The sequence below is a fragment of the Colias croceus genome, chromosome 21 (genome assembly GCF_905220415.1).
Source record: "Colias croceus chromosome 21, ilColCroc2.1".
NCBI lineage: Eukaryota > Metazoa > Arthropoda > Insecta > Lepidoptera > Pieridae > Colias > Colias croceus.
In genome coordinates this window covers 6,777,504-6,795,669 of record NC_059557.1, presented here as the reverse complement: position 1 = coordinate 6,795,669, position 18,166 = coordinate 6,777,504, and the positions used below count along the sequence as shown (strand labels likewise).

The following is an 18,166-nucleotide window of genomic DNA, read 5'->3' as shown; positions in this document are numbered from 1 at the left end:
GAAAATTTTGGTTTATAATATTGTAAAAAATAATTTCCTTTGCCTCTTCACACAAAATTGACAATATCGTGCTGAATATAGAAGCATTTTTCTATTATTTACGAAAATAAATTTACTTATTTAAAAATATTTTAAATAAGCAGACATGTCCAACTCAAAAAGGTAGGAACTAAAACTATCAAAATGTTACAAATAAGCTGAGAAAAAAATTAAAATCAAATCTTATTTTTTCACATATTTAACTGTAACGCGTGATACTTATTGCATGGAAATAAGGGTTATTTTATTTGTCACTATCTTGATTTATTGTACAAAAAATTGTAATGAAATATTTTAGTAATTTAGTCGGCGCTCGGACGCCGTAGTGAGTAGACACTGTGACGCTTGTAGGCAGCTCCTCGTTTACGAAAAGATCTCTGTACGTATACGAAATGTTTGACCTAATAAACTTGATCATTGACGCATTCTGCACCGACAACCAAGGCACACCAAGGAAAGATTTTATTTATAGTTTTTCATACTTATGGGATTATAAATTTCATATTTAGTTTCTAACTTGATGGAGTGACCTGACGTGTACTTCGAAGACTGCTACTGGAACTCATAGACGAGTAGAGCTAGATGTACCGAGTTTGGGCTCGTTTTGTTAGTTACGTTGAGACCTTACCTCCGGACTTGATGGAGTGACCTGCAGGTGTACTTCGAAGACTGCTACTGGAACTAATAGACGAGTAGAGCTAGGTGTGCCGAGTTCGGGCTCGTTTTGTTAGTTACGTTGAGACCTTACCACCGGAATTGATGGAGTGACCTGCAGGTGTACTTCGAAGACTGCTACTGGAACTCATAGACGAGTAGAGCTAGGCGTGCCGAGTTTGGGCTCGTTTTGTTAGTTATGTTGAGACCTTACCTCCGGTCTTGATGGAATGACCTGCAGGTGTACTTCGAAGACTGCTACTGGAACTAATAGATGACTAGAGCTAGGTGTGCCGAGTTTAGGCTTGTTTTGTTAGTTACGTTGAGACCTTACCACCGGAATTGATGGAGTGACCTGCAGGTGTACTTCGAAGACTGCTACTGGAACTAATAGACGAGTAGAGCAAGGTATGCCGAGTTTGGGCTCGTTTTGTTAGTTACGTTGAGACCTTACCACCGGAATTGATGGAGTGACCTGCAGGTGTACTTCGAAGACTGCTACTGGAACTAATAGACGAGTAGAGCTAGGTATGCCGAGCTTGGGCTCGTTTTGTTAGTTACGTTGAGACCTTACCACCGGTACACACTTACACTTTGGCAAGTACTTGTTTACCAAACAATCACTGTTCAATGAAATTGGTATCTGGTATCTACTTTTGTGACCATTCAACGTTACAAACTTAGAAATCAAAGTAAAGTTAAAAAAACATGGCAATAAAAATAAGCTCAATTATCAAGTCGTGTCAATTTACTCATAATTCCGCCGCTTCGCGCATTTCGATGTGTGTGTGAGCCGTGCACGTGTAAGACTCAATACCTAAAATTGATGCGCGTCAATTTCTATACGTCCTTAAAACGGGAAAAATAAACAATCGAAATGTCCTTATTTGTGCACAATTTAATTTTATTATAAAAGAAACTTAAAATAATTCATAATTTTAAATACAAGATCTCCTTTCGCTTTACTTCACGGGTTTCATCTGCCAGAGTCCATCATTGAGGTAATGGCAGTTTTCTATCCCAACTCCTTTGTTTACTTTGGCTCTGTAACAAAAAAAAATAACTTTACTTATACCAATGCAATAGTAAGTATGAAATACAATGTCGGTAGCGCATAATATATTTTCTAGAGGGCAAAGAATCGTGTGGCTTTTTTTTATAATATCAACCTTTTTTATAATATACCAGCCATTTGCAATACAATGCAATTACAACATTACAAGGATTAAAATCGAAACTGCAAACGTGATATCCACAAATGCGAAAAAATGGAATTTTTCTGAATTTGACAGAAAATGGCGTAGACCGAGTATTTTAGGATAGTATTTTCTGGACGAGGGTAGGACACACGCACGTACCTATCAGATTATCTCCAATAGGAAACCCTGTAAAGAACTAGAATAATACAGCGAAAGTGTTCGTTTCGATCGTTAGTCCAATAAAAAAAGTGTCTTTTCGGTAGACTTTTTCAGCATTCTTGGAAATTTATTATTGAGGTATCATTCGTTACGGAATTGCATCTAGATGTTAAAAAAAAATAAGTTCGCTGCAAAAATGTGTGAAGTGTGAGCACATTTATTGCAAATAATAAGGTAAACATCGAACAAAAAAGAACCTAGAATACAACCCTGCAGAAAACCAATGAACTATAATGAACATGGTGAAAAAGGCACCGAAAGATTTTTTTTTATTAAAAACATCGATTTGTAACCTAACCTGATGGTATTCAGCTATGAGGTTATCAGATAAACCTTTCGTTTCCATTTTAATTGAATTTATTCAATAGAATGGAACTTTCTACGCAGTCAAACGCTTTGGAAAGGTCGCCATATTATAGGCAAAATTAAAGTATGTTAGTCTAAATACTTAAATAGTACCTAGTCGTGGATCTACTCACATGTCTTCAGTAGATAGCGAGGTGATGCCTATAGCCAATGCGTGTTCTTTGCCCTCCGCCATGACAGCTACCACGCTGCCCTTCCCGAGCGGACTCATACGCGCCCCTGGAGAAGTTAGCCCTGGGCACATTATGTTCGCACCGCTGAGTACGAAGCGGATTGCGCCTTTGTCCACTTGCTGCATTGGTAGGAAGAACGGATCTGCAATTAAATTGGATAGTAATTACATTTCTGGTACTTAAACCGCCGGAATTTGATTCATAATTGGTAAACTTCTGCTGTGCATATGAGCGAACGTTAGAGTGCAGTTACAATTGTATTTTCTACAAAAGTATGAATATTTCAGCAGTATATTGGAAATCCATCAATCCATCGAAACGGCGGACAGAGGCTTTTCAGTTGAAACAAAGATAGGTATATAAGTAAATCTGGACATAGTACACTATCATGTATTCATGTCTATTACCTACGTGATACGTCTTTTTACTGAAAAGGTTTCGTGAAAATGAAATGTCTGATATTCCCTGCGTTAGGTAATATTGTTTATACTTACATTTATGAAGTAGCCTGAGTGTAGGCATCCATGGTCCCTCTCGATGTCTGAAGAATAGAAGCTCTCCTGCGCTGTTCACCATTATTTCAATGTGATCATGGCTGTAAATGTAAACATAACGAATTAAACCAAATGTTAATGTACTTAAAAATAACCTTGTTTAAGAATGGTAAACCTTTAGCAGTTTGTCGAAAAACTTAACTTATTGAGTCTCAAAATAACTTGACTGTTGTCTGTTCTAAACTATAATATGGTATCAAATCAATATGTACCTAGTTCAAGTTCAGTAAGCACAAATAATAATACTTAGTTTTCACTTAGCAATGATTGTACTTACCATTTGACAATCCTGAATGTGTCCTTCTTAGGCAGAACCTGGTCGATGTAATTCTCGAGGTGAGGATATAGCTCCAGCAGTCTGGATCGAATGCCCTTCTGTACCGATGATTTGAGCTGCTGCACACCAGAGATGCTCTCCTTCTCGTCGAATCTGAAGTTAGAAATTGTGAAATTGTTCATTTGAGCTCATTAAATTGTGGGCAAAATGGTTCTAGCCTCTAGGAGACAATAAATGAAAAAAATCCCCTGAGAAGTAGAAATCGGTGGTATTAGAGGAAATAATCTAATTGTTTTTGTAGTTATCGGTCAATCTAACGTATTTTTTCTCATCAAATGTATATATGCAATAAGCATACATAGAACTCTAGACGACAGACCTATAACAAAACAGATGTTCATCTGAATGCCATTGTACAACATAAAATTATAGGGGCGTCTAGACTTGCGTGCAGCACTTGAGGGATATATCCAGTTCAGATTTCAGCGAATAAAAATGATTCTTTTTAGACACGGTACCTTAGTGCAACTACTTATCCATCTTTAAGTGGTTTATAAATAGCCACTAGAGTCACAGCTCACGTGTCTACCTGCAATGGCTTCTGGTGTAACCCTGAGCGTGCGTGACTCACAAGTTTTATTCCATTCTAGAAAGTTACTTAACTATCTATTACAGATACAGCCCCTATATTAATTAAGCCGTAATCTAAAACCTATTATAACCTACTGGCCTAACTATAAAATTACAAAAATTACACTTTGAAACTGCGAATAACGGATAAAGTAATTTTTCTTCTTATTATCAAATATCATAATAACATAGGTAGTTACTTAAGAAAAACAAGTTACAAAAAGTTGGTTTTCAACCGTAACACACAGTATGAAGTGGTTTACCTTACTCAGAACAGAATAACAATTTTAACTTTCCTGTCTGGTTTGAACTGAGCATCTTATGGGTTTTACCAGACCTGTACGTTATTTTTTCAATGTTTTCTGGTGTCTTATAAGTTCGATATCATCGTGATACGCTAATTTTACATACCTTTTGCAAACTTCAAGTGGCAATTTAGATAGGTATGTAGCATATTTCTAAATTATTAGGAAGTTCGCTTGGAAGAGGTTGGGATTTGTTACTCTGTAATCGTACTTGAAAAAGAAGCGTAGAAAAGGAAATATTGCATTCCTATATCCTTTTAAATTCCACTAGAAACACCCAGTCATAGTATTAGGAACGTGGCATTAAAATATTATTGTAATACTGTGACCCAGTTCCTGTATGTAGATTGTAGATGTAGATACCTATAAATAATTATAATCTATACCTACAAAATAATCTACATCATCAATCATCATCATCATCATCATCATCATCAATCATCATCATCATCATCAATACATATAATAAAATTCTAGAAAAGTCGTGTCTGTACAATCAAAATATATAAAAAAAATTAGCAGGTGCTATTATTAAATCGATCCCAAACCCAAAACTGTAGTTAAAAAAATTTTTGTCTGTTTGTCTGTTTGTCTGTTTGTCTGTATGTTCGTGCACGCTAATCTCAGAAACGGCTTATCCGATTAAGATGCGGTTTTCACTAATATATTGTGGTAATCTTCATTTAACATTTAGTGTTTATTTCATGTCAATCGGTTCGTAAATAAAAAAGTTATGACCATTTAAGTATTCACGGCGAACATTTGCTAAGGCATTCTATACACTGTACGATAAAACGTAAGTTATCTGTTACAATTATTATTCCTGTAAATGTCCAAGTGATCATATCGAAAGTGCCCAAGGGTGGGGGGGGGATTTGGTCAAATTAGAATTATGCTTACTTCTAGGTAAATTATATACATAAAATGTCCTTTAAATTATGTCGTATTATATTTTTAACCCCCGACGCAAAAAGATGGGTGATAAGTGTTTGACCGCTATGTGTGTCTGTGTGTGTGTGTCTGTTTGTGCCACCGTAGCTCGCTAACAGGTAATCCGAATTAGATGCGGTTTTTTTAGTTAGGCAGCATATTTTCCGTTCTGGTTCTTAGATAAAGTGTATCAAAATCGGTTCATCCTTTTATTATACCTAGGTATATAGGGGTAAATGTGGGAATGAAAAAAACGAAAGTTGTCAAATATAAGTACCTAAGTTATAGTATAAGTACCTTACCTATATATAAGGCCTGCAAAAAAAATCACATACTATTGAAAAAGAACACAGATATTCACAACAGCAATGTCGTTTCCTAAATATTGAAGTGGTTGGTGTGCCGGAAAAATCGAATGAAGATCTTCCACAACTTCTACTTCAAATTGCAACTTCAATAAATGTCAACATACAAAAAGACGACATCGAATTTATCACCAGGGTCCAGCCGCTTCACTCAAACCCCAATAAGCCAAGAAGAATCATAGCCAAACTAAAATCAAAAAATATTAAAAACAATATAATTGCCAACTTTCGCAAAGCAAATAAAAATAAGGGTTTAACATCTAGCGACCTCGGATTTGAAGGTAATTCATCAAAGATATTTATAAATGAACACTTAACAATTGCGAATAAAATTCTATTTAACAAATGTCGACTTCGTGCGAAAGATAATAACATCAAATATATATGGATAAAAAACTGTACCATTTATATGCGCATGAACGAAAAATCGCCCCCAATAGCTATAAGCACCGAAGAAGAATTAGAAAAATATTTATCAAAAAACTATTAATGTACTTAATTTTGCGTATTTGTAGTGTTCATTTTGTTATTTTATATTATTACTATATCAATGTAAAATCTCAAATTTGTATAAAATTAATAATATTCTTGTATAACATACCGACACATCACACATACACATACATCATTTATAAACACATATATATTATTATATCACATATTATTATATTGCAGATAATTTTCAATAAAAGGTTGCGAGCTGCTGCACTCCGTATACACCTACCCGTTTCGCTTAACTTGCTTCGAGTCCTCAGCGTTTTAATTTCAATTCACCCTCATAACAATTTTATTTTTTTTCTACTTGTGATTTCACTTTTATACATTCTTAAAAATGAAACTTCTAAACATTTACTATCAGAACACTCGTGGACTCAGAACTAAATTATCAAATTTTTACAAAAATATCGAAGCGAACAATTATGATATCATAATTATAACTGAATCTTGGTTGTGTGAGGGAGTGTTAGACTCAGAAATATGTGATAGCCGTTATGACGTATTTAGGCAAGATCGTAGACGTAATAATATGAAGGGAGGCGGAGTTATGATTTGTATAAAAAGATGTTATTCCGCATTTCTAACAAACGAGACCCACGTTGGTGACGTTGAATGTATTTGGGTAACGATTCCCGGTCATATTCTTAGTAGTACGCTATTAAATCAATATTCAAAAAACGCGGAATTTCACGTGGGAGCAATATATATTCCACCGAACTCCAAAGCGGCCAGTATATTGGTTGACTTCAACGAATCCTTCGTTAACTTCCATTCGAGTAGGCCGAATGACTCATTTTTATTAATCGGAGATTTTAATTTACCTTTTCTCGCGTGGATGCCTGACGGACATTCGAATAAAAATAGCTCTAATACACTTAATGCGAACCGCTGACGATTTTATGAATTCTATGTATTTATCCGGACTCTCACAGTATAACTTCACTAATAATTGTTGCGGAAACATTCTTGACCTTGTTTTTTCGAATCTTTCATTAATTTGCGAACAATGCGACTCATCTTTAGTGAATATCGACAAATTTCATCCCCCATTACTAATAACCATCAAAAACTATAAAATAAAACCCCTGCGTAATAATCCACGGATCATAAAAAAAATTTTTAAAGCTGATTATATGTCAATTAACTCGGCACTCGGGAAGATTGAATGGCACCGAATTCTTACTAACGGGACCGTTGATGATGCGGTTAATGGTTTTTACAAAGAACTTAACTCAATCATAGAAAAATACGTACCCTCTGCGCGGGTGTCAGGTCGTTTTAAGTACCCTCAATGGTACACCCCATCATTAATTAATATCATTAAAGAAAAATCTAAACTTCATAAAAATTGGAAAAAATTTAAAAACCCGAATGATTACGCAGCATTTGCTTTACTAAGAAATAGGATTAAAGTTTTACAAGAAGAATGTTTTAAAAATTATATTAATAGGTGCGAAAAAGAAATAATTCATAATCCTAAAGAGTTTTGGAATTTTGTAAATAACAAACGCAAAAACAACAGCTTGCCATGTCGTATGGTATATAATGGAGTGACTTATTCTTGTGGTGCAGATATATGTAACGCTTTTAATAGCTTTTTCCAAAGCGTATTCATACAATCTTCTTCCTACGACCCCAAACCATACGCAGAGGAGCCCCATTCTAACGTAATTAATTCAATTAAAATTTCAGATAAACTGATAACTAATGCTGTTAAAAAACTAGACCGTAAAAAGGGCGCAGGCTTAGACGGGATTCCTGCTATTTTTGTTAAAAAATGCGTAAACGGGCTTGCTGTTCCCTTAAAATTGATTTTTCAACGATCTTTGGATGAAGGTGTCTACCCCAAACAGTGGAAAGATGCACGTGTAATCCCCATTTTTAAAAAAGGTTCAAAAAATGAAATTACTAACTACAGGGGTATATCAATTTTAAATATTTTCGGTAAAGTTCTGGACAGTATAGTTAATGATTTTATGTATAGCTATTGCAAGCAATGTCTTCCTACATCTCAGCATGGATTTTTTAAGTCTCGGAGTGTTAACACGAACCTTTCAGAATTTACTAACTATTTACTAACTAACATAAGTGACGGCGCTCAGATTGACGTTATTTATACCGATCTCGAAAAGGCTTTCGATAGAGTAGACCATAATATTCTCGCAGGGAAACTAAATGCTGTAGGTATTAAGGGTAATCTGCTTAGATGGGTAATATCTTACATTAGAAACCGCCGTCAGGCAGTAGTCATAGGAAGTCATAAATCTAACTTCATAAACGTCACCTCAGGAGTTCCTCAAGGATCCCATATATCACCTTTACTCTTTAACATTTTCCTTTTCGATATAACACATTGTATTAAGAACTCAAATTGCTTACTGTATGCCGACGATAACAAAATTTTCCGTAAAGTAACTTGTGCCGCCGATTGTAATCTACTCCAATCTGATCTAGATAATCTCGGAGAATATTTTAAAATTAATAACATCGGTGTAAATATTCAAAAATGCCAAACCATAAGCTTTTCTCGTAAACGTAACGTTATTTTATTTGAATATAGTATCAATAATAAGTTAATTAATAGAACAACTTCAGTAATGGATCTCGGCATCCTTCTGGACGATAAATGTTTCTTCGACGCCCATATTGAGTACATGTCGTGTCCCTTCGTCCAGCATACTCACCATGGAATCCTGATATTTCATGAATGTCAAAAAACTGTTCTGAAATAGTGCTAAATAGTGCCCAAAGGAAAAAAATAGTGCTCTTGTACTTGCGAAGTTATAGCCATAGTTCGATGAGTATGCTGGACGAAGGTTTCGCCCAGCATACTCACCTCCGTCCGGAGAATCTGTATACGCTTCAAACATAATTCATACATCAAAAAATAGTTCCCAAATAGTGCCAAACGGTGCCCAAAAAGAAAAAACAGTGCTCGAATAACTTCGGAGTTACAGGCTTCGTTCAGTGAGTATGCTGGGCGTAGGTTCTACGCCCAGCATACTCACCTCAGTGCGCGAATATCGAACGAGCTATAGGTACAATTTACGTCTCAAAAAATTGTGCTTGAAATAGTGCCCAATATCAGTCCAATTTTTGCTTGACTTTTGACCTAGAAAACCATTAAATTTGATTGTAAACTTCTACATACATTACATTGAGTACAGTCGAATACAATATTATTAACTTTCTTTCTAACAATTTTTGTCTTGTGTAAATTATTAATTGTCTATGTAAGGGAGTATTTACTTTAGAATCGCAATATTATTAATTACACATTATTTTAATAATACTTTATAATAATATGATTAAGCCTTCGCGCGTCGCATGGGACCCCGGTAGCTAGGAACAATGATTTTATATATTTTGTCTAGATCACGACGCTTGAAGGATTAAGATATCAAATGAAGTAAATCATGCATGAAAAATAAAGTTGCTGTTATTAATGCTTACATTACAACTGACAAAATTATTCAAAATAATCATTTTCCGGATCAAGGACGGTTCCACAACGTTTACGGAATTGACCTGTATTCCTCATGTGATAAAGTTCAATATAGTGTGGCAGTAATGGATGCACGTACGGTCAATAGGTATGGGGCTTACGACGCGCGGCGCCCGCGACGCAAATGAATATGTTTATGTTTAAATACTAGATGGCGCTGCCCTAACATCTTACGATTATTAGACAAGACTGATAATAATAATAATAATAAGGGCGTAGGGATGTGACGACCCCATCGCCCACGGTTGGGATATCTATTGTTTACGTGATAATAGATATTCCACCCGTGCAATCAGTCACCCGCAGGACACCTTGTGGCGGGGTGTCGGGGAGTAGCGACCCCGCGGGAACCGAGTGCTCCCGGGGGAGGCCCCTGTCTTCATCTCCGGCTTGCCTTCACCGGCCGGTCGGAGTGAAGCCTGACGAGGACAGGACCCCCACCTCTGGCTTGCCTTAACCGGCCGGCCAGAGTGGAGTCGCGAGAGCTTTTAGCTCGAAGGGTGGATGCGAAGCGTAAGTGGCGAGTGGGCACGTGATGCTGGACCCTCAGGGAGCGCGTGATCGTCGTTTAAAGTCCAGGGACGCCTCTCCACCCTTAGCTGCTCACAATATGTTGCCCCCTTGTCGCACTATTGCAGCGGCTTATTTCGGGGGCCCATACAGTGAGAGGGCGAGTCACCACCTGCCAACATATTTTTACTTTCTTTTAGTAGAAAGGCAGGTGCCATAGTTTCCAATAGTCCCCAAATACCGGCCCATTTAACATCCCTCTCCATAGCCCAGTTTATTTTGTTTTCCATATCTCGAAATAGTCCTACATCGGCCGCGGACTGCCTAGGATTGTATCTCTATAGTGCAGTCATGGGCAGGCTGCGGCTGGTGTCCCACAACACAGTAAAGTTCTCTAAAGGGCCTCTGCGTGTTGGATCCGTGTCCCCACGTAAGCCTTCCAAAGGACCGGGTACCTTCCTTATGATGGTACCCGAGTATTATAGAATGAGATACACATAATAATAATAAAAATTCTTTATTGTACACAAAAAGAGAGGATAAAACAATTATACAGCAAAGTACAAAACAAGTACAGAGGGCGGTCTTATCGCTTCGAGCGATTTCTGCCAGACAACCACAGCAAAGGAAAGCTGCAGAGAAACGGAGTAGGTGGTGCACAAACTGAAAGTTGAATTTTAATACAAATATGTATATAAAGTACTACATATAAATATATACATACAATACATACATATACGATATATATACATACAATACATACATATACAATATATATACATACATATAATATATACAACAAATATACATACATAAATAATACATATACTTACAAAACAGTGTTAAGGTTCATCAATCTTGTGATAAGGAAGCATAATGGTTCCTTAGCTCCTTTTTAAAAATAGGCAGGCTTTGAGCTCTCCTCACAACCTCGGGTAATGCATTCCATAGCGAAATGGCGGTGACAGTAAAGGAAGAGTGAAAGAATTTTGAATGATGATGAGGGAAAGATAATGTCAGGTTGTTCGAGGATCGTAAAGCTAGGGAATGGTTGGAAGATACGTAGGAAAAGTTTTGTTTCAGGTAAGGAGGAGTTTTAGGATCAAATAGAATGGAATACAAGAGGTGGAGTATGTGAGTATTCCGGCGAAGGCGAATTGGAAACCACTTGAGCCTGGCTCTAAATTCAGAAATGTGGTCGTATTTACGCAGTCCAAATATAAATCGGATACAAAGGTTTTGCAGTCGCTCAAGGGAGTTAAGCTGGCATTCGGTGAGGTCGGGATAACAGACATCTGCATAGTCTAAAATAGGGAATAGAAGGGACTGTGCAAGCGCAATTTTAGTGGGAATTGGTAAAATATTTCGTAGTCGCCTAAGGGAAGCAGCGACACCAAACATCTTTTTGCGTACTGCGTTGAGTTGTACCGTCCAGGAGAAGGTTTGGTCAAAGTGCAAGCCGAGGTTTTTAGCGGTAGCGGAATAGGGAATAGGAGTGTTGTTGATTTGGATGGAAGGAATAGCGGTCCAATCCACTTTGGCAATTAATTGAGGACTTCCTATGATAATTGCTTGCGTTTTGGACGGGTTAATAGATAGGCCATATTTATTACTCCAGTCGGCAATACTTTTTAGGTCAGCATTCATAGTTTTCACGGAGTTATGTAAATCAAATAGAGAACATTGCGTGTACAGTTGTAAATCGTCAGCATACATATGGTAGGGAGAAGAAATATTTTGGGAAATTGAATTAATAAAAATTGAAAAGAGGAGAGGAGACAACACGCTACCTTGAGGTACACCGACAGAAACATTGCACCAAGAAGAAGTGGAATCATCAATCTTGACACACTGCCGGCGACCTTGGAGAAAACTACGAAACCAGTCAACAGCTGCTGGAGATATGTTAAGAGAACCAAGCAAACTCAACAGAATGTCGTGATCCACGGTATTGAAAGCATTGCTGAAATCAAGCAATGTAAGCAGAGTGAGTTGCCTGTTGTCCATTCCAATACGAATATCATCGGTTATTTTGACGAGAGCAGAAGTCGTGCTATGACCGGAGCGGAAACCGGTTGAAAAGGGCTAAATAGGTTATTTTTGTTCATGAACGAGCATAACTGACCCTGCACTAAACGTTCAAGAATCTTGGATAAAAAGGGTAATATGGAAATTGGTCGGTATTCGCAAAAAGAAGAGGGATTGTTATTTTTCGGGATAGGAATTATAAAAGCGTCCTTCCAAGCTGAGGGAAAAGTAGACAACGAAATGGAGGAATTAAGGATAAAGGTAAGGACAGGGGCAATGATGTCAAGGATGGGGACGATCATATCACGACCAATGCAGTCGGGACCAAGAGCTTTCGATGAAATAGACAGAATATTCTTCTTAACATCACAGACTGATCTGTATTTTGAAGGTGATAAGGGTTTATATGTATATTATATACAATATTAAAACTACAATTTTTTCTATTTACATTGATTATATTATTATGAATGTTAACAAAAGCTGTGAACTAGTTAACTAGAATTCTGATTACTTTGGCCCTTTAAATAGTAATAAATAACGTAATTAATTAAAAATGTTTTTCATTGCTAAACCTTTCATTGATGAAACTATTGGAAAGAGTTTTAAAAATTTGTATAACTATGTCACAGTACTAATTTTGACTGGTTATAAGTTTTGCCTGCAACATATATACAAAAAGAAACTGTATAATTTCCCTTTTACAATTTTTCAAGATATTAATTTTATTGGCTGCAAATGACTGTTTTTATTCAGACAAACACACAATGCAATGAAGTAATAGACTTCATTTATGCTTAAAGTTTCATTCATTTATTATTATTTATAAAATATATAATAATGCATTTAATCGAAAGTTTTTGACATGTGAGAAAATACCATAATTATTTCCAATAACATGAAGTCTACAATTAGAAAGTTTAATATTTTTGTCCAAAAACATGTGTCGACGACTGTACCCCATTTTACGTTAGTATGTAGAAGTTTACATTAAAATTTAATGGTTTTCTAAGTCAAAAGTCAAGCAAAAATTGGACTGATATTGGGCACTATTTCAAGCACAATTTTTTGAGACGTAAATTATACCTATAGCTCGTTCGATATTCGCGCACTGAGGTGAGTATGCTGGGCGTAGAACCTACGCCCAGCATACTCACTGAACGAAGCCTATAACTCCGAAGTTATTCGAGCACTGTTTTTTCTTTTTGGGCACCGTTTGGCACTATTTGGGAACTATTTTTTGAAGTATGAATTATGTTTGAAGCGTATACAGATTCTCCGGACGGAGGTGAGTATGCTGGGCGAAACCTTCGTCCAGCATACTCATCGAACTATGGCTATAACTTCGCAAGTACAAGAGCACTATTTTTTTCCTTTGGGCACTATTTAGCACTATTTCAGAACAGTTTTTTGACATTCATGAAATATCAGGATTCCATGGTGAGTATGCTGGACGAAGGGACACTACATGTCCAGTAAAGCCTACAAATCCCTTGGTTTCATCCTAAGAACAAGTCAACCTTTTAAAAACTCTCAGTGTTTAAAAATGCTATATAATAGTTACGTCAGAAGCATATTAGAATATGGAAGCATAATATGGCGACCATTTTTTAAAAAATATATAGACAAAATAGAAAAAATACAAAAGATATTTATGAAGCATCTTAGCTTTAAAGCAAAACATAACTTTAAGGACTACAAAGAATCCTGCATTTTCTTTAAAATGAATACTCTCGAAGACAGACGTACTCTTTCAGATATTATGTTTCTTTATGATCTCCTGAACAACAAACTAGACTGCCCCCAAATAACAGAAAATATATATTTTAACACCCCTCTAACTCGAACACGTAATACTCCTTTATTATTTATACCACGTACAAAAAATCAATATATGAAGAACTCACTCTTTAATCGCCTACCTTCGATATACAATGAAAAATTTTCTACTCTTGACATATTTAACAGTCCTCGCAATCGTTTTAAATCCAATGTAATTAAAATATTATCAAACGTACCTAACACATTTTAATCATTCACACGCACACACATACATACACACAAACACACCCAAACGCACTCACCCACACACACAACTCACCACTCTTTAATAAGTTACTGTTTTAAATATACATATAATTGATAATAATTGTAAAACTCGTAATTGGCGTATTGTATCATAGATGTAAGTAGATTAAGTCAAACTGTAAGCTGTGTAGTTTTCGAATAAATAAATAAATAAATAAATATATTAAATGAAAGTGAACGACCTATCAGTAACAAATCGGTTCACCCATTTATTTGATATAGGTATAAAAGTGGTAATAAAAAAAAGAATTTGTCAAATATACTCAAGTGACATATCAAATGAAAGGGCATGACGTGTAAAGTATAATTAGACATATTTTATCAAAATCAGTTCATCCATTTATTATACCTATATATGGGTAAAAGTGGGAATGAAAAAAAACGAATGTTGTCAAATATACCCAAGTGACATATCAAATAAAAGTGCACAACGGGTGAAGTACACTTAGTTATATTTTTATACAATTCGGTTTATCCATTTATTAGATTACAGCGGTAAAAGTGTAAGGAGCAACAAACTTATAGATATCAATATGATGTAGGAATGTAATATGGAGGTAGAGGTAGGTCTCGCTCACTTGAAAATATTACATGAAAATAAGAAACCGAAAGGAATAAATAATTATTTTACAAACTTCCCGACGATCTTTAAAATTAAGTACCATATATTTTGATAATGAGGTATATTATGATGATGTTGGCATGGCAGCCCCGACGCGACGACTTTGTTTTTTTTTATAAATACCTATTTAAAATGGTATTTATTTTTAAAAATCTTCGGGAAGTTTGTGAAATTATTTATTCCTTTTTCTATGCACTTTTCTTCGTAGCGCTGTTTTTTTTTTTAATTTAATTTTTATTGCACGGTCTAAACGGTTTAGTTACTACAGGCGTGAGACAGGATTCAGGAAAGATCTGATTTGGATTTTGTGCTGGATTTGATAAAAACTGAGTATCGATTAAGGTGATCAGTTGCTGCACGATACATAGTTAAAAACATCCATACAAGGAAGTAAGGAAAATAAATTTGCTCCCCTCCCCCCTGGTGCCTAAAAATAATATGACATAATTTAAAAGAAATTTTACGTAGAAAATTAATAATGCATTTTTTTTGTATTGTTTAGCTCAGTTTAGTAATTAATTTTACTTACAGTTCTTTTAATTATTTATGGTAGTCTGTGTTTACTCAATAATTAAGATAAGTAGTAACTACTATGCAGTCACTATTCCACGCGGACGAAGTCGCGGGCACAGCTAGTTATTGAATATTGTGATGATATGTGATATGCGAGGTGATATGTATGTGGCACAATAGAGATAGACATTTAGTGCATAGTATTTAGATACTACTACCCACTTAGTATTATATTAGTATCTGTGATTTAAGATAAACGTTATTTAGTTTTCAACACCTAACCTTGATCGTTTCAAACGTTTAGTTTTGGTGAAGAGATTAAGTTTTAAAGAACCGTAGTTGGAAATAAAATCGAGTTAACCGTGACAGATCTTGCAATCTGAATTTCCTTTTGCAACACGGGAAAATTCAGAGCATTAACCTGCCCGTTCCTTCGAAACCGGTTATTTGGTAAACATCACGTTGCAATTTCAATTTTCATATAACTGTACTTTATTCCACGACTCACGATTTGTAACATTCGCGACTCACATACGTTCGACTAATTTTATTGTGATTTGTAAACATATTATCGTAGTACCTATAATAACCTAATGTAGGAAGCTTATCATCGACTATTTATTAATTTACAATTTACATAACCCTGAACCACATAAAATATATTAAAACGAGAAGGAACTAAATTATCTATATCAATTATACCTAGTGAAATATCTATAGCTATAAATAAAATGATTAATTTATTAAAATGGTTTTTTTATTTAAATGTTTTCACCGAGGATGTTTTTGCTCGGTTATTATCGAACTGAATGCCAATTGCCTTTGCCATTTTATTTGTTTATGAAATTAGGTATATTATCTCCATATTATTTCCAAATGATAAAACCTTGTATCATTTAGGGTACCTATTAGAAGTTTAATGCTCTAAGAGTATTAGGCATGATAAAAAATAATATTGATTAAGTAATTAATCGATAATGCGAAACAAAAGAAGTGTTTAAAACAAAACATAATAAAATACAATTGAACTTTATAATAATAATGCACAGAGTACAGACCAACAGCCCTACTCACACAAACAGACTAAAAACATCATCAAAGAAACAATGTTATTGCACAGTTTACTAAACTGTGCAATAACATTGTTTCTTCTCATAAACAACACAAACTTCGTAATACATAGCATAATATATTTTCCTCTTGTTATGTGCTTTCCGAATCGGTGGTAAATGTTAAAAAATGTTATGACGATTCAAAAGTGCTTTTATAAGAAGTCTACTTGAATAAATAAATGTTTGAGTTTGAGTTTAATATTAAATAATTTATCTCTGTACAACAATAAAATCGTGCATTATGATTCAACGCCCAGCCGATTAGCCAACTGTCTCAATGCCGATGCCGTGGCTTGGTGCACGTGTTACCACATCACGTGTTTATATTTCACATGTTCTTTACGATTATATCACACCGCCCACGCTCTATATAATATTATAACAAACAAACACGTATATAACGTCTTTACAATACCGTTATATTGTTACAAATGTACGTATAAAACGTTTATAGTATGTATAGGTATTATAGTATCTGTGGTATAGGCACCTATAATATTATAATTTACAATCAAAGTATAAAATATTACTACTTATGGGTAATGCAATGGGACGAAAGGTAATGAAACATACCTACTACACTTTAAGAACATTCAACGGATAGAAAAAATAAACAAGGTTATTATATTTTGCTATAAAAAATACGGCTACGATTAATGCTCCCTGATAAAAATGTCACATTCCATCCACATACTAAATATCAGCCAAATCACTACGGCAGGTAATTTTTGTGGAAAATATGTATCTTCACAGTCTGTCAGTCAGTGACGCGATGTTATTTATTTCTTGAAGCAAAAATTACTTGTCGTGTCTTTACAATGATTTACCTACCTACTCACTTAAAAAAATTGGAACGATATCATTATCTACCTTTTTTTTTTTTTTTTATAGTGGGGAAATCTTCCAAAGATACCCACTGCCCCCGGGGAAGGAACCGTGGGTTATGTCGGATTCCTACCGACTAAAACCCCACTGTGTTCCGTCGAGCCGCTTTAATGATGGGGCCGCGGGTATTGGTTGGAATTCTTCCGCGACCCCCTCGGCGGCAGCCCATTTCTAGGCCAGGCGCGAGCCAAGAACAGGAAAGATGGTTTGCCTGCTCTTCCCTCCCGTTGGCGGCATGAGCGGAACACGTCTCAAGCCGCCTCACCGAACCGGACGATGGATTACATTCCCCGTTCCACCGCCCGGATATCATTATCTACCTTACTCAATGCTATCTTTAATCCTCGATTCGATTGAGTTCTTAAAATATTATGATTAAGTGATTCATATTTTAACTATTATGAATATAGAGTTTTATTCTCTTTCTTCGTTTTAACTGTATCAACAAAAACATCATTCAAATAAAAGCAAATAGTATCAAAACTCGTTTGAAGAACAGTTATTAGTATGTAGAAGGTATGTAGAGAAGACCTCAGTCCTCGACCTCCAGAGCTACACTTATCCAGCTGTTAAATTACTGTCAATTTGCGCAATTGAACTCTCAATAACAAGACTCCACTAAATAATACAAGTGATAACTGCGTTAAAAACAACCGACTTCAAACTTGCACTTGCAAAATTTACAAATACCTAC

General features: G+C 35.6%; 1 protein-coding gene across 2 annotated transcripts in view; it reads right to left on the bottom strand.

Annotated features, from left to right (window-relative positions):
• Positions 1–1,571: 1,571 nt before the first annotated feature.
• The window catches only part of LOC123701213 (malignant T-cell-amplified sequence 1 homolog), a 36,115-nt gene continuing 19,520 nt past the window's right edge, over positions 1,572–18,166 (bottom strand). Inside the window, exons 2-5 of one of the 2 annotated variants that reach the window (XM_045648613.1) lie at positions 3,482–3,634; positions 3,145–3,245; positions 2,591–2,792; positions 1,572–1,737 (exon numbers count right to left, since the gene is read on the bottom strand). In XM_045648613.1, coding sequence (XP_045504569.1) covers positions 1,656–1,737; positions 2,591–2,792; positions 3,145–3,245; positions 3,482–3,634 — 538 coding nt within the window. In that variant the 3' untranslated portion in view covers positions 1,572–1,655. Of the gene's footprint in view, positions 1,738–2,590; positions 2,793–3,144; positions 3,246–3,481; positions 3,671–18,166 lie in introns of those variants that run through there. The other variant, XM_045648612.1, reaches the window with a different exon arrangement.